The sequence below is a fragment of the Schistocerca serialis genome, chromosome 1 (genome assembly GCF_023864345.2).
Source record: "Schistocerca serialis cubense isolate TAMUIC-IGC-003099 chromosome 1, iqSchSeri2.2, whole genome shotgun sequence".
Taxonomy (NCBI): Eukaryota; Metazoa; Arthropoda; class Insecta; order Orthoptera; family Acrididae; genus Schistocerca; species Schistocerca serialis.
The window spans coordinates 827,474,088-827,498,889 of record NC_064638.1 but is presented as its reverse complement, the minus strand read 5'-3'; the positions used below and the strand labels follow the sequence as shown (position 1 = coordinate 827,498,889).

The 24,802-nt window shown below is 41.6% G+C and overlaps 1 protein-coding gene across 1 annotated transcript in view; it reads right to left on the bottom strand.

Annotated features, from left to right (window-relative positions):
- LOC126484618 (centrosomal protein of 290 kDa-like) overlaps positions 1-24,802 on the bottom strand; it is a 209,353-nt gene that overhangs the window by 162,799 nt on the left and 21,752 nt on the right. Inside the window, exons 6-9 of the mRNA XM_050108205.1 lie at positions 21,915-22,051; positions 20,992-21,114; positions 20,787-20,902; positions 3,180-3,315 (exon numbers count right to left, since the gene is read on the bottom strand). Coding sequence (XP_049964162.1) covers positions 3,180-3,315; positions 20,787-20,902; positions 20,992-21,114; positions 21,915-22,051 — 512 coding nt within the window. The remainder of the gene's footprint in view (positions 1-3,179; positions 3,316-20,786; positions 20,903-20,991; positions 21,115-21,914; positions 22,052-24,802) is intronic.

The window sequence follows — 24,802 nt, the reverse complement described above, 5'->3', positions numbered from 1 at the left end:
GGGAGTGATACGAAGATCTGATAGTGCATAGGCCTCGCCTTTACATTTAATATGGAAGAAAGATGGAAGGTTGTTGAATACCCGTATGATACCTGATCGGTATCCGGTTCCCAACATTCGCGACTTTACAAATAAATTGGGCGGATCTGAATGTTTCAGTGTAGTCAACTGTAAAAAAGCATACCACCAAATACTTTGTGGCTGTCAGTGACATATCGAAGACAGCAGTCACTACACCTTTCGGTCTTTTCGAGTTTTTGCGCATGCAATTTGGTTTAAAAAACACTGCACAGAAATGGCAACGTTTCATCGATGAGGTGCTGTGAGGGCTAGATTTCACTTTCGCCTATTTAGACAATATACTGGTGTTCTCAGAGACAGCAGCCCTCCACAAAGAGCACCTCCTGACAGTTTTCAAGAGGCTACATACTTGGGGTGTAGTGGTGAATGACACCAAGTGCAGTTTGCGTAAAGATCAGGTGACTTACCTGTGTCACACAGTCTCAGCAGCTGGCATCCATCCTTTGGAGGAGAAGGTCAAGGTTATACAGCAGATGCCTCGCCCGTTAGATTTGGAACAGTTGCGGAGGTTCCTAGGTGTTTTAAATTTTTACCGCAAATATCTGCCAGGAGCTGTGGCTTTACAAGCGCCACTCACGGAGGCTTTGGCGGGCACGAACACCGGGAAAAATCGGAAGCTACAATGGACATCAAGCATGCAGCGCATGTTCGAGCGAATCAAGGAAAGCCTAAAGCAAGCGATTTTACTAGCTCACCCAGAGAAAGATGCGAAGCTAGCTATTGTTGTTGATGCAAGTAAGGTGGCGATTGGGGCAGTGTTGCATCAGTGGACTGCTGGTCACCGGCAGCCTTTAGGATTCTTCTCCAAGAAACTCACAGACCCACAGCAGAATTGGAGTGCGTATGATAGAGAGCTGCTGGCTGCTTACAAAGCCATAAGGTATTTCTGTCCTTACGTGGAAGCCAGACCATTTACATTGTTTACAGATCACAAACCACTCACTTTCACATCCTGCAAGCATACGGATACTTTGTCACCTAAACAATTCAGGCAACTGGAATATATAAGCCAGTCCACTACTGATTTATGACATATTAACGGGGCAGAGAATACGGTGGCAGATTACTTCTCATGAGTTGCGGCAATAAAGTATTCAGTAAACTATGCTACAAAGGCGAGAGAGAAGAAGGATGACGCACACCTGCAGGTTTTTCGGCAGAGCACGCCCACCGGGTTGAAGTTAAGAAAACTGTGCCCAGAAGGTGAGACAATACAATGGTGCGATACCTCACAGGAACGGCCTAGATCTTTTGCGTCGGAGAGTTTGCACCGGGAAGTATTCGAAGGGTTACATGGTTAGGCTCATCCAGGACCCCAAGCGAGTGTAAAATTAATGACAGAGCAGTTTCATGTTGCCAGGAATTAAGAAAGACTGTCGGAAGTGGGCGCAGACGTGTCTCGATTGTCAGCGATGTTAAGTGGGATGCCATGTGAAGAAGCCAGTAGGTAAAGTTGACGGGCCAACTGGTCATTTTGAACATGTGCATCTACATATTGTTGGACTGTTGCCAATGTCCGAAGGCTATTGGTATCTATTGACGGCAACTGACAGATTTACGAGATGGGCATAAGCAATTCCCATTTGAGACATATCAGCAGAGACAGTCAGTAGGGCATTCTCGACAACGTGGATAGCACGGTTCAGATGTCCGGTACATGTCACGATGGACCAAGGATGTCAGTTCGAATGCTCCTTGTTCCTGGAGCTGGCAAACATGTGCAGGTTCTGCCGTCACCATACCACAAGTTATCATCCAGAAAGCAACGGCATGGTAGAGCTGTGGCACTGAACACTTAAGGCTGCGTTAATGTGCCATGGTGAGAATTGGTCAGGAGCATTCCCACTAGTGTTACTAGGCTTACGCACTGTTTTCAAACCTGACCTCGGAGCATATACAGCGGAATTAGTATATGGGGAAGCCTTATGCCTATCCAGAGAGTTTTTTCGGAATGGTACAGGCGAGACGGATCAACCGTACTTGTTAACAAGGGTAAGGGCTCAACTGGCCAAGCTTAGGCCACAAACAGTGACAAGGCATGGCGTTAGGCTGTTGTTCGTACATCGGGAATTGAGCAAGTGCTCGCATGTAGTGTTGCGAACCGAGGCAGTCAGAACTCCATTGCAGCCGCCATATACGAGACCTTATAAAGTACTACACGGTACGGACCAGGCCATGACTATCCTAGTTCGCGATAAGAATGTTACTATGTCAATAGCCCGGGTGAACCCGGCTCACTTACTGCTAGAAGATGTAAGACAAGAAGAGGAGGTGGGCCTGCAGCAAGACGAGGGGCACCTGCAGGATGCAACAGATGGTAGGACAGCGAACCGGATGAAGCTGCGAGAGGATACGATGATGGAGGAAGTATAGCCGGAAATTCACACAAGAGCCGGGCGAAGGGTCTGGTACAAGTTTCCACACATTCCTGGAGCTCCGTTCTTCAGGGAGGGGGCTGAGTGGGAGCACACAGACGAATAGTTGAGTGCGCACAGTACAGGGGCAGCGGCAAAGTCTCTAGTGTGCACATGATCATTTACTCTTTGCTTTGTTTTTGTTTTTGTCTTAGATGTTCTATGTAAATGTCTGGCTCATTGCTTCACAATAAAGTTGAACATTAAGAATACGAACGAGTCTATCATTAATAGAATGGAGCTATGTAGTGGCTACAAGTTATTTTATTTATGCACTAATAAAGGATTTCTGCTGTCTTGAAAAATCAATCAGATCTGAAACTGGAACAGAGATTATGCTAAATGGCAGATAAATAAACAAAAAACTGTTGAAACTTTTTTTCTTTTCGTGTGTCTATTACCTTGTCATCAGATAATCCGTAAGAAAATGAAGTCTTGTTTGAACAAAAATCTGAATTACCTTTAAATTTGTTCACTCTGATTTGTGTACATGTCTGATTGCTTGAAAACATGGATCACAAAATTCTAAAATCAAATTTTTAATTTTATAAATGGCCCAGTACACATTTAGTACACAAGTGAACAAACACGACATTTATATGAGAAAATTACCATACATTCAAAAGATTTTGTGAGGCAGAAGAAATGGAAAGAGAAAGGGAAAGAAACAGAGTAGTACCAGACCTCTTCTGCCTTTCGTTTGGCATCTTCTTCTGCATTCCTTAGGCTTTCTTCCAAAAGCTGCACTTTCTCCTCTGATGACTGCAGCTGAGATTTCAGTTGCTGAATAGCATCACCATTTGGCAAACTGTTCTTTTCCCTGAAAACAATTTGATATTAATATACTCATTTTAAATGATTTACATATACAGCCAGAACATAAGGCACGAAAGCAATTTCCATATACACTTTTGCATCCATGTCTGAAGTTCACAGTTATATTCTGTTCCTGTCTAAAAGTATAAAATGGAAACCTATAACACACAAAACAAGAGGTTGTAAAACAACACAAACTTTAAAAAAGTCACTGAAAGTATATCTGTCCTGCTACCCATTCAATGACTTACATGAATGTGTAGATTTGTTTTTCCAAATCAATGTTAGAATGGCACACTTCAACAAGTGTACTAAAACATGACTTCACACTTATGAACATACTGACTTTCGTGTCTCCTTCTTGTTTGTATATCCAGTATGTACTCTCAGTTGCAAAGTGTGTAAATAATACAATTCAAATAGCAGTTGCTTCTCTATGTATATACTCACCGAGAGAAATGCAAAAGAAGACTGAAAAGAAACTGCAGGAGAGCTTTTAATTACATCTTAGTGAAAATTGAGTAAATCAGTCAGGGTAGATCTTAATATCCAATCCTGAAGTGCAGCTGTTAGTAGCCATGATGTAATAATCTTGATAAATCACCAGTTTGTGGAGAACAAATATGGATGAGGTGCTCATTAACTCACACCACAGACAGTATGGTGAGTCAATGTCTCCAAGCCTTCACATTCATCTTCAATACGTAACCAGTCACACAGACATTGACTGACTGCTAGAAAATAATACTGACCTAATACTTGAGGTATCTACTGTCACAATAACAGATGACAACTGGTCATGTGGATACCAAGCTCTGAGATTCAAAACCACTTAAGACTTGGACTGAGACTTCTATAAGCACATATCTGACAAGGTTTAGTACTGTTCACATGTCTTGCCAAGGTTTTCATGCTCTGGTTGACAAGTTAGTCATGGGTGGAGTTGCGAGAGGGTCCATTGCATGTGCAAGTTCCTGGGATGGTGGTTATTCAGCCAGGGTGAGTGAATATTGAGAATAGTGGTTTGAGGGAACTTAGGCAAAGTCATCAGACTATGGGTACATCCAGTAATTCCTTAGGTTTGGCCAAACAAATAACAACATGGACCTCAGAAAGTGAACTGTCTCTACTAACTTTTTTTGAGGGACAATAAACTGTGTAACTTTAGGATCCAAAGACTGATTAGTTGAGTTGGAAGAGGAGTTAAATACCATCAAATGGAACAAATAAGCAAATCTTACTTCAAAAAATGAACAAAAGATATCCCATGAAAATCATTTGAATTCATGAACCACCGTGCTCACTCTGACAGGAAAGCAGAATACCACTATAGAGAGTTATACTAACATCTACATCTACATCCATACTCCACAAGCCACCTGACTGTGTGTGGTGGAGGGTACCTTGAGTACCTCTAACGGTTCTCCCTTCTATTCCAGTCTTGTATTGTTCGTGGAAAGAAGGATTGTCGGTATGCTTCCGTGTGGGCTCTAAGCTCTCTGATTTTATCCTCATGGTCTCTTCGCGAGATATACGTATGAGGGTGCAATATACTGCTTGACTCTTCAGTGAAGATATGTTCTCGAAACTTCAACAAAAGCCCGTACCGAGCTACTGAGCGTCTCTCCTGCAGAGTCTTCCACTGGAGTTTACCTATCATCTCCGTAACGCTTTCGCGATTACTAAATGATCCTGTAACGAAGCGCGCTGCTCTCTGTTGGATCTTCTCTATCTCTTCTATCAAGCATATCTGGTATGGATCCCACACTGCTGAGCAGTATTCAACCAGTGGGCGAACAAGCGTACTGTAACCTACTTCCTTTGTTTTTGGATTGCATTTCCTTAGGATTCTTCCAATGAATCTCAGTCTGGCATCTGCTTTACCAACAATCAACTTTATATGATCATTCCATTTTAGATCACTCCTAATGCATACTCCCACATAATTTATGGAATTAACTGCTTCCAGTTGCTGACCTGCTATTTTGTAGCTAAATGATAAGGGATCTATCTTTCTACGTATTCGCAGCACATTACACTTGTCTACATTGAGATTCAACTGCCATTCCTTGCACCATGCGTCAATTTGCTGCAGATCCTCCTGCATTTCGGTACAATTTTCCATTGTTACAACCTCTCGATATACCACAGCATCATCCGCAAAAAGCCTCAGTAAACTTCCGATGTCATCCACAAGGTCATTTATGTATATTGTGAGTAGCAACGGTCCTACGACACTCCGCTGTGGCACACCTGAAATCACTCTTGCTTCGGAAGACTTCTCTCCATTGAGAATGACATGCTGCGTTCTATTATCTTGGAACTCTTCAATCCAATCACACAATTGGTCTGATAGTCCATATGCTCTTACTTTGTTCATTAAACGACTGTGGGGAACTGTATCGAACGCCTTGCGGAAGTCAAGAAACACGGCATCTACCTGGGAACCCGTGTCTATAGCCCTCTGAGTCTCATGGATGAATAGCGCGAGCTGGGTTTCACACAAGTCTTTTTCGAAACCCATGCTGATTCCTACAGAGTAGATTTCTAGTCTACAGAAAAGTCATTATACTCTAACATAATATGTGTTCCAAAATTCTACAACTGATCGACGCTAGAGATATAGGTCTATAGTTCTCCACATCTGTTCGACGTCCCTTCTTGAAAACGGGCATTACCTGTGCCCTCTTCCAATCCTTTGGAACACTACGCTCTTCTAGAGACCTACGGTACACCGCTGCAAGAAGGGGGGCAAGTTCCTTCGCATACTCTGTGTAAAATCGAACTGGTATCCCATCAGGTCCAGCGGCCTTTCCTCTTTTGAGTGATTTTAATTGTTTCTCTATCCCTCTGTCGCCTATTTCGATATCTACCATTTTGTCATCTGTGCGACAATCTAGAGAAGGAACTACAGTGCAGTCTTCTTCCGTGAAACAGCTCGGGAAAAAGACATTTAGTATTTCGGCCTTTAGTCAGTCATCCTCTGTTTCAGTACCATTTTGGTCACAGAGTGTCTGGACATTTTGTTTTGATCCACCTACCACTTTGACGTAAGACCAAAATTTCTTAGGATTTTCTGCCAAGTCAGTACATAGAACTTTACTTTCGAATTCATTGAACGCCTCTCGCATATCCCTCCTCACACTACATTTCGCTTCGCGTAATTTGTTTGTCTGCAAGGCTTTGGCTATGTTTATATTTGCTGTGAAGTTCCCTTTGCTTCCGCAGCAGTTTTCTAACTCGGTTGTTGTACCACGGTGGCTCTTTTCCATCTCTTACGATCTTGCTTGGCACATACTCATCTAACGCATATTGTACGATGGTTTTGAACTTTGTCCATTGATCCTCAACACTATCTGTACTTGAGACAAAACTTTTGTGTTAAGCCATCAGGTTTTCTGTAATCTGCTTTTTGTCACTTTTGCTAAACAGAAAAATCTTCCTACCTTTCTTAATATCTCTATTTATGACTGAAATCATCGATGCAGTAACCGCTTTACGATCGCTGATTCCCTGTTCTGCGTTAACTGTTTCAAATAGTTCGGGTCTGTTTGTCACCAGGTGGTCTAATATGTTATCGCCACGAGTCAGTTCTCTGTTTAACTGCTCAAGGTAGATTTCAGATAAAGCACTTCAAAAATTTTCACTGGATTCTTTGTCCCTGCCACCCATTATGAACGTTTGAGTCTCCCAGTCTATATCAGGCAAATTAAAATCTCCACCCAGAACTATAACATGGTGGGGAAGTCTACTCGAAATATTTTCCAAATTATCCTTCAGGTGCTCAGCCACAACAGCTGCTGAGCCAGGAAGCCTATAGAGACATCCAATTACCATGTCTGAGCCTGCTTTACCATGACCTTCACCCAAATTATTTCACACTATTGCACTTCTTATTGCTATAAACACGCCTCCCCCTTCACTGTCCAGCCTGTCTCTGCGGTATACATTCCAATCTGAGTTTAGGATTTCATTACTGTTTACATCTGGTTTCAGCCAACTTTCTGTCCCTAGTACTATATGGGCATTGTGACCGTTTATTAATGAGAGCAGTTCTGGGACCTTTCTATAGACGCTCCTGCAGTTTATTATTAGCACATTAATATTGTTATTCCCTGTTGCATTTTGCCTACTCCTACCTTGCCGCGTCTCAGGAGGCGTCTTGTCGGGCCTAGGGAGGGAATTCTCTAACCTAAAAAACCCACATGTACACTCCACAAGTACTCCGCTACCCTTGTAGCCACTTCCGGCGTGTAGTGCACGCCTGACCTATTCAGGGGGACCCTACATTTCTCCACCCGATAGCGGAGGTGGGAGAAATTTGCACCCCAGATCTCCGCAGAATCGTCTGAGCCTCTGGTTTAAGCCTTCTACTCGGCTCCAGACCAGAGGACCGCGATCGGTTCTGGGAACGATACTACAAATAGTTTGCTCAGATTTCACCCCATGAGCGAGGCTTTCTGCCTTCACCAATTCCGCCAACCGCCTGTACGAACAGAGGATGACCTCTGAACCCAGACGGCAGGAGTCACTGGTGCCAACATGAGCAACAATTTGCAGTCGGATGCACTCAGTGCTCTCTATCGCCGCCGACAGGGCCTCCCCCACATCTCGGATGAGACCCCCCGGCAAGCAGACAGAGTGAACACTGGCCTTCTTCCCCGACCTTTCCGCTATTTCCCTAAGGCCTGAAGACGGCTGACTGCGGCCATCAACACGTTCAGCTGTTCGCGAACAGTGGCCAGCTCCTCCTGCGTCCGTACACAGCAGTCACACATCCTATCCATCCTAAGAAATCAATTCACTGTAGAGAGTTAATCAACTTTTAACTAGACTGCTAATTCAATAAAGGCGGCTGATAGTTGACTAAACTGTGGTTGCTAGACACTTCTTGTAGAAAACAATGAAAATAGCACTACCTGTCTCTGGACTGTATTGAAAACAAACACTAGCACTACTGGCACTATGGTTGACTAAAGGGACTCTCTCTGACTGTATTCAAAACAAACACCAAATCTATGGAACTATTAATAGCACTCGACAATTAAAGCTTTCTAAAAGCAAATACACACGGAAGAAGAAGTGACAAGTAAGAAAAATACAGTTAATACTTAAATTAACGTAGCTTGCTGCACAGCAGACGTGAAGCAGACGGCAGTTACGACGACACTCACGATCTAAGGAACCATAACTGATTTAATAAGCCATTTGCGGTTTCACCTTAATGCGGCTTGTACTGAGACACGCATGGCTTAATCTTTGAGACAAGCATATGACTACTGGCAGGATCAACTAAATTATAAATAACACCAAATTCCACTAAAGATGACAATAAAACATTTTGATACAACAGCTGGACAAAACATAAAGAGCTGTCCTTCAGAGGGAAATATATGGTGTGACACTACAAACGACAGAGGTCACACCCTAGTACAATTTTATGGAAGGAACAACATGTCGACCTAAACACTTTCTTTTAATAGATAAATAGAAAACAGATCTGAGAAGGACCACACAGAAATAAAAATGAAATTCACAGTTTTCATCAGACAACTAGGAAACTATTGAGCACGTGATGAATTTCAGAACACCATACACTAATGAGATCCAGAGTAACAATACATAAGTAACTATAAAGAACCAACGTCATCAAGCAGAAAATTGAAAATGGAGATTATTAAAACTTATTTAAGTATGGTGAGGCAAACCACATTACATTAAGAAACAAGTTCACCTTCTAAGAATACTAAGATTATACAGATACAAGTGAAAGAGCAAGTTTTTACAGTATTTCTCCACAATAAATAAAGGTGAAGTTCATCTGTGCTATTCGTTATGTGGCAAAAAAAGTATGGGTGGAAGGAATCTAACGCATGGCATTACATCATAACGTAGAACAATCAGCAAATTTCATCGAGGAAATCCTTCATAGGGCCAAAGTTGGAAATATTCTGAACTTAAAAGAAGAGTTCTTTTGCTTGTACAAAATAAAGGGAAAGATGGGGTAACTATCTCTCAACAAACAATCTAGTTAAGTGCCTCGCAAATTGCAAAGACCTTAAAATACGACAGAGTATTCCAAGGTGGTATCGGTGTGGGATGCGGGCTTATGCATAGAAGTGGCTTCCCTATCCAACGCAGTACTTCACTAGCACAGAGTCTGCTAAAAGATTTTACTGTGACTGCTGTCAGTAACCAAAGGTGCATAATACAAGCTGTTCTCTTAGCCCAGTCCTCGGCATTGGATTGAAAACACTGATGTGACACATATCTTTTGAGCAAGCCAAACATTATGATAGTTAACTATAAAGGGCTGAAATTTATCTCATTAAGAACAACTGGAAATAAAAAAAAGGAAGAGTGGTACTGATGGTAGTAGTTACTGCAGAGGCAGAGTGTGCATATTCAGCAGATTTGTTGAATTGTGGATTTCCGCTGCTTCTTTAATATTATTGGGGTAGTAACATCAACAATGTAAGTAAAGATTGACTGATACTTTCCATAAAGAAGACACATTAAGTAGCAGACAGGAACAATTAAAAGACACTTACACAAAGCTTTCAGAAAAAAAGAAAGGAAAAAAAAAAACAACAACAGAGAAACACACACCATTCATGCACACAAGAAAGTACACCTCACGCACACATGACCACCACATCTGGCAGCTCATGCTAGAATGCAACTATCATGTGGGATGTCAGCAGCAATCTGGAGGGGATGGGGAAGGGGAGGGATGGTAGTGCACAGATGGGTGGCACAGGAATGCTGTCTGGTGGAGTGTGCAAGGACTAGAATGCCAAAGGCACAGTGTCAGGAGGTTGTAGGGCAGAGAGGTGAGGAAAAAAGAAGCAAAAAGGACTGGAGTGGGGAAAGATGGGCAGGTGCATTGAGAGAGGGTGGCAGACAAAGAGACTGGGAGACGAGAATGGGAAGGAGATGCCAAGACAGTCGATGTGGAAACTGCAGCTCTGCTGCAACCATTCACAGCTTTTTATAGTGGTATGACTATCAACCAGCTGTTCACCAGGATGAATTGCCACCACCTAACTATGGCCAAAAGCAAAGTAGACCACCCTGCGACACATGTACCTGAGCATAATGTGCTCGATTTCTGTTGTTCCGTGCATTCGTACAGCAAGGTCGCCTGACATGAGATGCGGCCACCACCTTCTCGAGCACCGTGTGCCAATGCTCCAGTGGCAGCAGCACGGCATACTTAAATGTGGCACAGTGAGGTTGCTACAAGAGATGCAGCAGTCATACCGCTGGAGGCTATGGAGCCAATCAGGACGCAGCTCCAAGTGATTAATTCGCAATGTCACGGCCCGGAAGAGGAGTCATCTGGTGGGGCTCCTGGGGTAAGGAGCAAGTCTCCTCTCAGTTGCAACACTATTACTCTGATAGTGTTTACAGGAGATGAACTTTGGCTAGGACATGAGTGACTATGCTGAGTTATGTTTCACCTTGTTTTCAGGATAAATCTTCTAAGTTGTAATTAGTTCCGACTTTCCACTTGGTTGTTTGTACCTGGGACACAACAAATTCAATGGTTGCTTCACTACTCAAGCCATCTGGACCCTCCCATCCAACACCAGATTTCCTGAACTGTGCAGATGGGAATTATCCTTACAACACATTCTCTGCTCCCATAATTACCCCATCCTCAACCTATGGTAGCATACTGTACCCACACCCTCCACCCAACAGTTTCCATTCCCACTGTCCTATCATCGCCTCCCCATTTTTGTCTCCCAGTCTCTTTTTCTGCCACCCTGTCCTAATGCACCCACCCATCTTTCCCCACTCCAGACCTTTTCGCTCCTTTTTTCCTCACCTCTCTGCCCTACAATCTCCTGACACTGTGCCTTTGGCATTCTAGTCCCTGCACACTCCACCAGACAGCATTCCTGTGCCACTCACTTGTGCTCTACTATCCCCCCTTCCACGTCCCCTCTAGATTGCTGCTGACATCCCACATGACAGTTGCATTCTAGTCTGAGCTGCCAGAGTTGACAATCATGTGTGTGTGAGGTGTACTTTCTTGTGTGTATGAATGGTGCATGCTTCTCCGTCGCTCTTTTGCTGATGAAGGCTGTGTCTGAAAGCTTTGTGTAAGGCTGTGCCTGAAAGCTTTGTGTAAGTGTCTTTTAATTGTGTCTGTCTGGAATTTAACATGTCTTTTTTTGTGGTAAGTGGCAGCAGTCTATCTCTTCCTAAACAGTTGAACTTACTACTTTCCATTGTTTAATATCAGGATAGTGTTATTAAAGAAGCAGTGGAAATTCGTAGCTCAATAAATCTGCAGAACAGAGACACAGTATACCAACTTAGTACAGTGTGTAATCCAGCACTGGCCATGTTAAAATCAAAGTAACCACAAGGAGAACTGCTGGTCATGCAAGGGATGATATTACAGTGAGGATATAGATATTTGGATGACAATGGTGGTGACAGTTATATACTAGTGTGGATGCGTATATGGCCATGCTAATCCAGACAGAGGGCACTGAGGCAGTCGACAACAGTGTATAGTATGAATAACAAGCTTTGTGCATGTGGAAAAGATCTCAGTTCATTGTTAAACTGGCGGTGTACCTGTCTTTCCCAGTATTGGGCAAGATATCTTCATTATTGGACACCGAATTTGGCACCTTCACAGCTCCGCATTTCCTGCTTAGACTGACATAAATAGGGGGTTTCAGTCACAGCTCAGCACTGTATCCATCACACCAATGAAATACTGTAGGAATTTTACAATGACAGCCAATGTCTCACTTGAGAACCATTTCTACAACCACAAAGAAAATTGTACAAACATTACAAGATTTCTTTTTATGTTTATTCAAGAGACAAACCAGAAATATAGTTAATAAAAATATTCTGGCAGTAATGCCACCCAATCCACAAAGAATGAAAAGGTAATAGGCAAGGATTGTGTTTCAATAGATATGCTTGAACCTGAAGGAAAAATAATACAAAAAGAAATTCCAAAATTAGTCAGAGACAGTCTGTGGAAACAGACAAGACATTAAAATACTATAGACATGTCAGCCCCCTCACTGTAGCACATACAATATTCAATACAATATTAAAAACAAGGCAGAAAAGTATTGGGTTTCACCTAAGCTAAGCAATGAAGCACAATTTTGGAAATTAATTTTCCGATATATCTCAATAGGAAAGTTTACACTCAGTGTACATTAAAAGTTGTGACTTATAGCAGTAAGACATGAACTTTAAGAGTGAAAATCATTCAGCAATTGAAGGTTACTCAGTGGTTGAGGAGAATACATGTAATGGGAATTACCAGGCAAAAGAGGTAAACAAGCTAATGGACCAGTGAACAGGTAGTGAATGACAGGGACTAGCAGAATGAGAGAGAGATCAGGAGGTTGTCAGAATGAAGGATATGTTACAAGTATAGTCTCCACCAGCAAAATTCAGTAAAGATCTTCCTGGGAGAAGGATTCAGGTAGCAGATGGCACAGTGTAACAGATCACACTATCTTACATAGCATGCTCTACAACTGGATGGTCGGTTATTTAATTATATGTCGGATAGATCATCTGAACAATTCTTTCACTGAAATTATGTGGAATGTCAGTTTACAGGATATGTATACATTATTATCTGTATAAAGAATTTGGATGACAATCTGAGCAGCCGTCTTAGATTGTTTGCAGATGATGCTGTCATTTATCGACTAATAAAGTCATCAGAAGATCAAAAAAAATTGCAAAATGATTTAGAAAAGATATCTCAATGTTGCGAAAATTGGTAGTTGACCCTAAATAACAAAAAGTGTGAGGTCATCCATGACTGCTAAAAGGAATCCATTAAACTTTGGTTACACAATAAATCAGTCAAATCTAAAGGCAGTAAATTCAACTAAATACCTAGGAATTACAATTACGAACAACTTAAATTGGAAGGAACACACAGAAAATGTTGTGGGGAAGGCTACCCCGAGACTGTTTTTTATTGGCAGGACACTTAGAAAATGTAACAGATCTACTAAGGAGACTGTCTACACTATGCTTGTCCGTCCTCATGTAGAATACTGCTGTGTGGTGTGGGATCCTTACCAGATAGGACTGATGGAGTACATCGAAAAAGTTCAAAGAAGTGGGCAGCACAGTTTGTATTATCACGAAATATGGGAGAGAGTGTCACTGAAATGATACAGGATTTGGGCTGGACATCATTAAAAGAAAGGTGTTTTTCGTTGCGATGGAATCTTCTCACGAAATTCCAATCACAAACTTTCTCCTCCGAATGTGAATATATTTTACTGACACCCAAAATACAGGAAATCGGAGCTCGTACAGAAAGATATAGGTGTTCTTCTTTCCGCGCGCTATACGAGATTGGAATAATAAAGAATTGTGAAGGTGGTTCGATGAACCCTCTGCCAGGCACTTAAATGTGATTTGCAGAGTATCCACGTAGATGTAGGTTAGTGTTAATATTAATGAATACATTATTATTTTCAGTTGACTCATACTAATACACTTACCATTTTTTTAATAGCTGCCAGTTTCTTAAGTACAAATTCATCAATGGAATAGAATGAGTAGTTGTCCAGGAGAGAAATGACTTTAATTTACACCTAAAACTTGCTTTGCTACCTGTCAGACACATTATATTATTGGGCCAATGGTCAAAAATTTTTGTTGCTGCATACTGAATTCCTTTCTGAGGCACTGCCTGCTTTAAAAAAGGGCCATAAAGTCTCAAATTGTGATGGATTATTTATTATAAATTTAATTAATGAATATATGTATTGTGATGGTGGAGGTAAAATGCTTAGCTCTTTGAAGAGGTACTTACATGATGTCCCTGGGTGAACAGCACATTATTACTGCTACTTGCTTTTGCAGAACCAGAACTTTTTTTCTAAGTGATGAGTTACCCCAGAAAATTACTCCGATCAACATTACTGAGTGGAAATATGCAAAATATGTCAGGCGTTTGGTACATTTGTTTCCAGCATTAGCAATTACACAAAGAGCAAAACTGGCTGAACTAACTTGCTTGATAAGCTTAGAGTAATATACTTCTTCCAGTTCAAGTTTTCATCAATACATAACCCAAACATTTGGAGCATTCTACCGTACTTACTGACTCCTGAAGCAAGGGGAAACTACAGCTTTACTGTATGATTAAATGATGATGGTGTCCTCTTGGGTAAAATATTCCGGAGGTAAAATAGTCCCCCATTCGGATCTCCGGGCGGGGACTACTCAAGAGGATGTTGTTATCATGAGAAAGATAACTGGCGTTCTACGGATCGGAGCGTGGAATGTCAGATCCCTTATTCAGGCAGGTAGGTTAGAAAATTTAAAAAGGGAAATGAAATGGATAGGTTAAAGTTAGATATAGTGGGAATTAGTGTAGTTCGGTGGCAGGAGGAACAATATTTTTGGTCAGGTGAATACAGGGTTATAAATACAAAATCAAATAGGGGTAATGCAGAAGTAGGTTTATTAATGAATAAAAAAATAGGAGTGTGGGTAAGCTACTATAAACAGCATAGTGAACGCATTGTTGCGGCCAAGATAGACACGAAGCCCACGCCTACTACAATAGTACAAGTTTAAATGCCAACTAGCTCTGCAGATGATGAAGAAATTGATGAAATGTATGATGAGATAAAAGAAATTATTCAGGTAGTGAAGGGAGACGAAAATTTAATAGTCATGGGTGACTGGAATTAGACAGTAGGAAAAGGAAGAGAAGGAAACATAGTAGGTGAATATAGATTGGGGGCTAAGAAATGTAAGAGGAAGCCGCCTGGTAGAATTTTGCACAGAGCATAACTTAATCATAGCTAACACTTGGTTCAAGAATCACAAAAGGAGGTTATATACATGGAAGAACCCTGGAGATACTAGAAGGTTTCAGATAGATTATATAATGGTAAGACAGAGATTTAGGAACCAGGTTTTAAATTGTAGGACATTTCCAGGGGCAAATGTGGACTCTGACCACAATCTATTGGTTATGAACTGTAGATTAAAACTGAAGGAACTGCAAAAAGGTGGGAATTTAAGGAGATGGGACCTGGATAAACTGAAAGAACCAGAGGTTGTACAGAGTTTCAGGGAGAGCATAAGGGAACAATTGACAGGAATGGGGGAAATAAATACAGTAGAAGAAGAATGGGTAGCTTTGAGGAATGAAATAGTGAAGGCAGCAGAGGATCAAGTAAGTAAAAAGACGAGGGCTAGTAGAAATCCTTGGGTAACAGAAGAAATACTGAATTTAATTGATTAAAGGAGAAAATACAAAAATGCAGTAAGTGAAGCAGGTAAAAAGGAATACAAACGTCTTAAAAACGAGATCGACAGGAAGTGCAAAATGGCTAAGCAGGGATGGCTAGAGGACAAATGTAAGGATGTAAAGGCTTATCTCACGAGGGGTAAGATAGATACTGCCTACAGGAAAATTAGAGAGACCTTTGGAGAAAAGAGAACCACTTGCATGAATGTCAAGAGCTAAGATGGAAACAACCCAGTTCTAAGCAAAGAAGGGAAACCAGAAAGGTAGAAGGAGTATATAGAAAATCTATACAGGGACGATGTTCTTGGGGACAATATTACAGAAATGGAAGAGGAGGTAGATGAAGATGAAATGGGAGATACGATACTGCGTGAAGAGTTTGACAGAGCACCGAAAGACCTAAGTCGAAACAAGGCCCCGGGAGTAGACAACATTCCATTAGAACTACTGACTGCCTTGGGAGAGCCAGTCCTGACAAAACTCTACCATCTGGTGAGCAAGATGTATGAGACAGGCGAAATTCCCTCAGACTTCAAGAAGAATATAGTAACTCCAATCTCAAAGAAGGCAGGTGTTGACAGATGTGAAAATTACCGAACTATCAGTTTAATAAGTCACAGTTGCAAAATACTAATGCAAATTCTTTACAGACGAATGGAAAAACTGGTAGAAGCCGACCTCGAGGAAGATCAGTTTGGATTCCGTAGAAATGTTGGAACATGTGAGGCAATACTGACCCTACGACTTATCTTAGAAGAAAGATTAAGGAAAGGCAAACCTACGTTTCTAGCATTTGTAGACTTAGAGAAAGGTTTTGACAATGCTGACTGGAATACTCTCTTTCAAATTCTGAAGGGGGCAGGGGTAAAATACAGGGAGCGAAAGGCTACTTACAATTTGTACAGAAACCAGATAGCAGTTGTAAGAGTCGATGGACATGAAAGGGAAGCAGTGGTTGGGAAGGGAGTGAGACAGGGTTGTAGCCTCTCGCCGATACTGTTCAATCTGTATATTGAGCAAGCAGTAAAGGAAACAAAAGAAAAGTTCGGAGTAGGTATTAAAATCCGTGGAGGAGAAATAAAAACTTTGAGGTTCACTGATGACATTGTAATTCTTTCAGAGACAGCAAAGGACTTGGAAGAGCAGTTGAACAGAATGGACAGTGTCTTGAAAGGAGGGTATAAGATGAACGTCAACAACAGCAAAACAAGGATAATGGAATGTAGTCTAATTAAGTAGGGTGATGCTGAGGCAATTAGATCAGGAAATGAGAGGCTTAAAGTAGTAAAGGAGTTTTGCTATTTGGGGAGCAAAATAACTGATGATGGTCGAAGTAGAGAGGATATAAAATGTACACTGGCAATGGCAAGAAAAGTGTTTCTGAAGAAGAGAAATTTGTTAACATCGAGTATAAATTTAAGTGTCAGGAAGTCGTTTCTGAAAGTATTAGTATGGAGTGTAGCCATGTATGGAAGTGAAACATGGACGATAAATAGTTTAGACAAGAAGAGAATATAAGCTTTCGAAATGTGGTGCTACAGAAGAATGCTGAAGATTAGATGGGTAGATCACATAACTAATGAGGAGGTATTGAATAGAATTGAGGAGAAGAGGAGTTTGTGGCACAACTTGACCAGAAGAAGGGATCGGTCGGTAGGACATGTTCTGAGTCATCAAGGGATCACAAATTTAGTACTGGTGGGCAGCGTGGGGGGTAAAAATCATAGAGGGAGACCAAGAGATGAATACACTAAGCAGATTCAGAAGGATGCAGGCTGCAGTAGGTACTGGGAGATGAAGAAGCTTGCACAGGATAGAGTAGCATGGAGAGCTGCATCAAACCAGTCTCAGGACTGAAGACCACAACAACAACAACTGACTCCTGCGTATGTGCCACATCAATTGTTGGTATGACCAGTGTACAGAACTGAACGCAGTGGTTTTTTTTTTCTTTTTTTTTCTTTTTCCAAAATTTAGGGGGAGTCCAATTTTGGAGAACTGCTAAACAATTCTTTGGAAAATATAATTTACAAACACTTCTGTTGCTTTCCCTTTCATGGGATTTATACACTCCTGGAAATTGAAATAAGAACACCGTGAATTCGTTGTCCCAGGAAGGGGAAACTTTATTGACACATTCCTGGGGTCAGATACATCACATGATCACACTGACAGAACCACAGGCATATAGCCACAGGCAACAGAGCATGCACAATGTCGGCACTAGTACAGTGTATATCCACCTTTCGCAGCAATGCAGGCTGCTATTCTCCCATGGAGACGATCGCAGAGATGCTGGATGTAGTCCTGTGGAACGGCTTGCCATGCCATTTCCACCTGGCGCCTCAGTTGGACCAGCGTTCGTGCTGGACGTGCAGACCGCGTGAGACGACGCTTCATCCAGTCCCAAACATGCTCAATGGGGGACAGATCCGGAGATCTTGCTGGCCAGGGTAGTTGACTTACACCTTCTAGAGCACGTTGGGTGGCACGGGATACATGCGGACGTGCATTGTCCTGTTGGAACAGCAAGTTCCCTTGCCGGTCTAGGAATGGTAGAACGATGGGTTCGATGACGGTTTGGATGTACCGTGCACTATTCAGTGTCCCCTCGACGATCACCAGTGGTGTACGGCCAGTGCAGGAGATCGCTCCCCACACCACGATGCCGGGTGTTGGCCTTGTGTGCCTCGGTCGTATGCAGTCCTGATTGTGGCGCTCACCTGCACGGCGCCAAACACGCATACGACCATCATTGGCACCAAGGCAGAAGCGACTCTCATCGCTGAAGACGACACGTCTCCATTCGTCCCTCCATTCACGCCTGTCGCGACACCACTGGAGGCGGGCTGCACGATGTTGGGGCGTGAGCGGAAGACGGCCTAACGGTGTGCGGGACCGTAGCCCAGCTTCATGGAGACGGTTGCAAATGGTCCTCGCCGATACCCCAGGAGCAACAGTGTCCCTAATTTGCTGGGAAGTGGCGGTGCGGTCCCCTACGGCACTGCGTAGGATCCTACGGTCTTGGTGTGCATCCGTGCGTCGCTGCGGTCCGGTCCCAGGTCGACGGGCACGTGCACCTTCCACCGACCACTGGCGACAACATCGATGTACTGTGGAGACCTCACGCCCCACGTGTTGAGCAATTCGGCGGTACGTCCACCCGGCCTCCCGCATGCCCACTATACGCCCTCGCTCAAAGTCCGTCAACTGCACATACGGTTCACGTCCACGCTGACGCGGCATGCTATCAGTGTTAAAGACTGCGATGGAGCTCCGTATGCCACGGCAAACTGGCTGACACTGACAGCGGCGGTGCACAAATGCTGCGCAGCTAGCGCCATTCGACGGCCAACACCGCGGTTCCTGGTGTGTCCGCTGTGCCGTGCGTGTGATCATTGCTTGTACAGCCCTCTCGCAGTGTCCGGAGCAAGTATGGTGGGTCTGACACACCGGTGTCAATGTGTTCTTTTTTCCATTTCCAGGAGTGTAATAAAATTAGTTTTGTCTGTAGAAAGTACCAATTTTCCTTGTTGAATGTTAAGTGGAGCATCGTTCACATATATAATGAATAGGAGTGGACCCAAAATTGAACCTTGTGGGACTCCATTTGTGAATCTCTCCCTCCCTCCCCCCCCCCCCCCCCCCCCCCCCCCCCCCCCCGGTCACTAAAAACTAAAATTATCTACCTTCTCGATACAGTTTGAATTATATAGCATAACCTTTTGACTTCTGTTTGTTAAGTTCACTCAAACCAGCTGGACGTAAAGCTATCAGTTCCGTACAACGAGTTTTTCTAAGAGAGTATCATGATCTACACAATCAAATGTTTGTAAAGATCACAAAAAATTCCACCTGGTGATATATATTATTATCTAGTGCTTTTACTACTTGATGGGTGAAAGTATAAACAGTATTCCCAATTGAGCAACCCTTCTGGACTCCAAAGTGTGATCTGCTAAGTAAATTGTTTCCATTTAATTATGCAATTACTCTTGATTACATTACTTTTTAAAATATTTTGGACAAAGATGTCAGTAACGAAATTGGATTGTTTAAGTCTGTCTTGCCACCTTTCTTATAAAGTGATTTAATAATTGCATATTTCAATCTGTCTGGATAAGTTACCTGAGGCAGTGATGCATTGCATACATCACTAAGGAAATTACTTATTAAGATGGAACAACTTTTCAGAATTCTCTCTGAAACTCAATCAACTCCACAAAAGCTTGTGTTTTGCTAGAATTTTTATAATTGTATTAATTTCAGTGAAGAATGTTGGTGCAACATATAGTTACTTAAAAGTTTTGTGGAATAACATTTTTAATATATTCTCTTGCTTCTTCAACTGAACCATTTAATTCTACATTTACTGATACATTTAGAATGTGACTGTTAAAAGTAACTGAAACTTGTAAATTGTCAGTCACAATATTGTCATTTAGTTTAATTGTTATCAAATGTCTTGTTTCACATTTCACAATGCCCCATATAATTTTAATCTTATTATCTGCATTATTTATCTCTGTCAGGACATGCATATTTCTGGTTGGCTACTGGCCACAGTTTTGTGGTGGCCATTCATACATGTGAGCAGTATCTTTGTGGTCATATTCTCATAGAGTGCAATGCAGTGGTTGCGGGAAAGTGGATATATGTTGTGGTTGGTTTCACAGGTGGCCGTGGCTTTGAGTGGATCAGAAATGTCAGTGAGGGGGCTGGAACAGGAAATAGTTAGCATTAATTTGGGACAGGCCTCGCATGTGGGTCTTCTACAGGGTTATAGTACTGGTATAGACATTTGAGAGAAGGAGAGGCATATTGGGAAAGTTCTTTTGTGGCTAGTCAGTGAGTACAAAAGGAATACTGAGCTTGTATGGAGACAGGATGCAGAAGAAAGTAGTATTATGCTAAGATATATTTTGACGGATCCCATATGTCTTCATTCAGGTCTCTCTCTCTCTCTCTCTCTCTCTCTCTCTCTCTCTCTTGTGTGTGTGTGTGTGTGTGTGTGTGTGTGTGTGTGTGTGTTGTATAAGGAAAAATAATATGAATACAATTCATAAAGAGTCTAGCCAGCTAAAAAAATTGTAACAGCACTAAAAACAGATCTAGGAAAATAAGGCAAGGATCTACGCCAGAACAAAATGAAAACTAAGTGGATAACATTGCAAATGTAACATATTTCTCACTTTTCTTTCTGGGACTTCAGCTCTTCTATAACTGTTGCACTCTCATTAATTTCTTTAGTTGCTTCTACTAATTGTTTCTGCAGATTTTCTATCTGCTTCTCTTGTTCCTGTATTGTCTGTTGAAGAGATAAAAGTCAGATTACAAAAAAGATACAGTAAAAAATGTACAAAAATTTCAAGAGTTTTGCAGTAATAGTTTCCTTACCATTGTTAGAAAAGCTACCGGATTTCTTTCAGTATCAAACTCTGCATTTGGTGCCTGAGAAGCTAGGTGTGCCACTTTTTCTTTGAGCTCAGATATTTCACTATTTTTCAGTTCAATTACTTTCTGTGACACACCAAAAAATAGAAAAAGATGTTAATTTCATATCACATTTTAATAGCTATGCATTACAAACACAAACTGCAATTTCAAAATCTGTAACTTCTGTAATGATTTTTCATCAATGGTTGATAAGGATAGTCACCTCGCTTACTATCGAAGCATTTTCACTTTGAAAGTATTAATTTACAGACAAAATAGTATGATGTCTACAGGAATTTCCAAATACAATCATGCACTATTAACCACAAAAGTCATTCAAGCAGGAAAAAAAAATCAAGAACTGCAAAACAAGCAACATGTATGTAATAATATTTCCATACATAATGTAATTTCTGGGGTTCCTTTATCTGGTAAATATAACAAAGAAGAAACACTGAAGGAGAAAGGATTATTTACAAATATTAGTATGAAAGTCATCTGGAATTTCAGCTAAGTGGAGGCACAACATAACAAGATGAGATTAAATACCAACAACAAATTATATTTGAAAATGAAGGAAAAGCAAGGCAGCTGGGTGCTTTCATGAATTCCTTTCTTGTAAAGAGAGAATCACTTCTCTTTGAAGTTATTTCACTGCATCCAAAATGCTATAAATTGATTGATAAATATATCAGAAACATTAACTAAGAGATTGTTCAACTCCTTAGTTAAAACATTTGTTTGTCACAACTTCATTAACTAATGGTATCTGTGTAATTGCAGTTCTATAAGAACAATATTGTGCCAAAAAAACTGTAAGGTATTTCATAAAGTAGCAGATGCAACAAACTGTTTTTCTACAGAGTCATTCATATGAGTTTTACCTTCCATTCTTGTACTTTTGAATTAAGAGAGTCTGTCAGCTGATCCAACTGAGCATCTCTCTGAATCTTTTGTTCCACCAGATCCTTAATCTGCATGTGCAAAGCAGCATTTTGTTCCTCCAACTTGGAAAGTTTCTCTAAAATGACAAGCAGATGAATAATTAAACACATCTTAACCAAATAAAAAAGTAGTCAGCAACAAAGTGTTTTCTTTGAACATCACACAGCTTTACCATGTATAGTCCTGCCACAGATAGCACGTCCTTACCTTGGGGATGTATTTCACTTATCCAATTAACTGTGGGCAGTCCCCTACATTGCAAGAATCATTTTTTTAACATTTGTAAAAGTACTGTCAGAGCTGAAAGTTGCATTCCAAAACAGAAAAACTCAATCACATTCTTTGCCAAGTCTTTCACTGGATCTCATGTGCAGTAAAATCACATGCATTCTTCTCAAGATCATTCTTAAAGCACATAGTGTTCTTCTGTGCTCAATCCAAAATGGCTAATAACCTACCTCATTCTTATTCCCCTCCTACTTCCAAACTTAACCCCAAGTATCATACACTGTATTCCTGTGGACGGACCAAGTTTACACCTATCAAATGTATATGCTAAATAGTACACACAACAGTCAGCACAAACCCACTCTTTCTTATATTTGAAGAAGGTCAACCACTAACAATAGCCATATGATATATCTTCTTAACTTACTCCTGAGAGATGTTCTTGTATTCCTATTAACCTCTTATGTTTCACCTCCATTACCTTGGTCTCTGCAACTACTTATCATCCTCACTCTCGCACCTTCTTGCCTCACCAACCAGCTTTATACCAGTCATACTACAGGATTTGCGGTGTGTGTGTGTGTGTGTGTGTGTGTGTGTGTGTGTCAGATTACAAAACTAAAAGGCATAGAGATCAGTCTCAGATCTGTCAATTTTTTCTGTCAATTTCAGCTATGGCAATGATTTGCATACATGAAAAATGCCAAGTTACACCATTGTTTAGAGTCCACATTAAACTGTTGGTCTCCCTACACTGAGGTGATGTCATGGGATACTGATATGCTCATTTATGGATGGCAGTAGTATTGCATCCACAAGGTACAAAAGTGCCGTGCATTAGTGGAGCTGTCAATTGTACTCGGGTGATTCATGTGAAAAGGTTTCTGAACTGATTATGACTGCATGACAGGAATTAACAGGCTTTGAAGCAGAATGGTGGTTGGAGCTAGACACATGGGACATTCCATTTCAGGAATTCAATATACCGAGATCCACAGTGTCAAGAGAGTACAGAGAATACCAAATTTTAGGCATTACCTCTCACTAAGGACAAAGACCTTCACTTAATGACTGAGGGCAACAGTGTTTGTGTAGAGTTATCAGTGCTAATAGACAAGTAACACTGTGTGAAATACCCACAGTAATCAATTTGGGACATACAACAAATGTATCCATAGACTAGTGTGGCAAATTCTGGCATTAATGGGCTCTAGCAGCGGACAACTGATGTGAGTGTCTTTGGTAACAGCATGTCATTGCTTGCAGAGCCTCTCCTGGGTTCATCACCATATTGGCTGGAATCTAGATAACTGGGAAACTATGGCCTGATCAGATGAGTACCAATTTCAGTTTGTAAGAGCAGATGGTAGGGTTTGCATGTGGCATAGATCCCACAAAGCCTTGGACTCAAGTTGTCAACAAGACACTGTTTTATTTTATTTCTCGTTCAGCTACAGGCAAAGCGTGATACACTTACAAACATCAACATAAAAATTTAAATTAACATTAACAATGATTTACAATAAAATTTTCAGGGTTTCCAGCCACAAAAGTGCTTGGTCACTTATCACATGTATGTCCATCAGATTTCCTCCCTTAAGTCCGTGTACGTCGCACTCAACTATATGCTGCATGGTTTGACTCTCTCCGCACTCACAATTGGGGTCCTGGGAGAAACCCCACTTTTTCAACAAATATCCGCACCGACCAACACCTGTCCGCAGACGATTTAGAGTTACCCACACTCTACGTTGGAGTTGGAAGCCTGGAACTCGTTGAGATGGGTCCTCAATAAGGAAACTGTTATTCACTTTGCTTTCCTGCCATTGCTGTTTCCACAGGTTATCGATATCAATCTGTTGTTTGAGTTCTTTCCAGAAGGGATTTCTTGACATCAATCTGTCAGGGGGAGGAGGTAGGTCCCTGAACTTTTCTTTGTACCTCTGGATTGCTCTTTCACGTCTAATCGAGGGTGGTTCGATATTGGCAAGGACGGGCAGCCAAGGTTTCGGGGTGGGTCTTACTGTTCCTGTTATGAGCCTCATTGTCTCGTTAAGTTGCACATCAATATATCTGACATGCCTACTGCGGGCCCAGACGGGTGCGCAATATTCCGCTACACTATACAGAAGTGCCAGTGCTGATGTGCGTAGAGTTTCAGTGGAACATCCCCAGGTTGTTCCTGCCAGTTTCATTATGATGTTGTTTCTTGTTTTCATTTTTTGGGCGACTTCGTACAGGTGGCTCTTATATGTGAGAGTGCGATCTAGCTTAACACCCAGATATTTTGGCGTTCTATCGTTTTTCAACAATTTACCTTTTATTTGCACTTTTAGCTCATGATTTGCATCTTTGTTACACAAGTGCATTATTGATGCCACGGATTTAGTCGGATTTACTTTGAGGTGCCAGTTGTCATAATATTGTTGTAGTCGTTCCAGATCCCTGTTTAAAATTTCTTCCAGTTCTTCGAAAGTGTTGGCGTGAGCCGCGATAGCGATGTCATCTGCATACATAAAAGAACGAGATTCCAGGTTTGGGATGTCCGCTATGTATAAATTGAAAAGGCATGGAGCCAGCACAGACCCTTGGGGGAGAC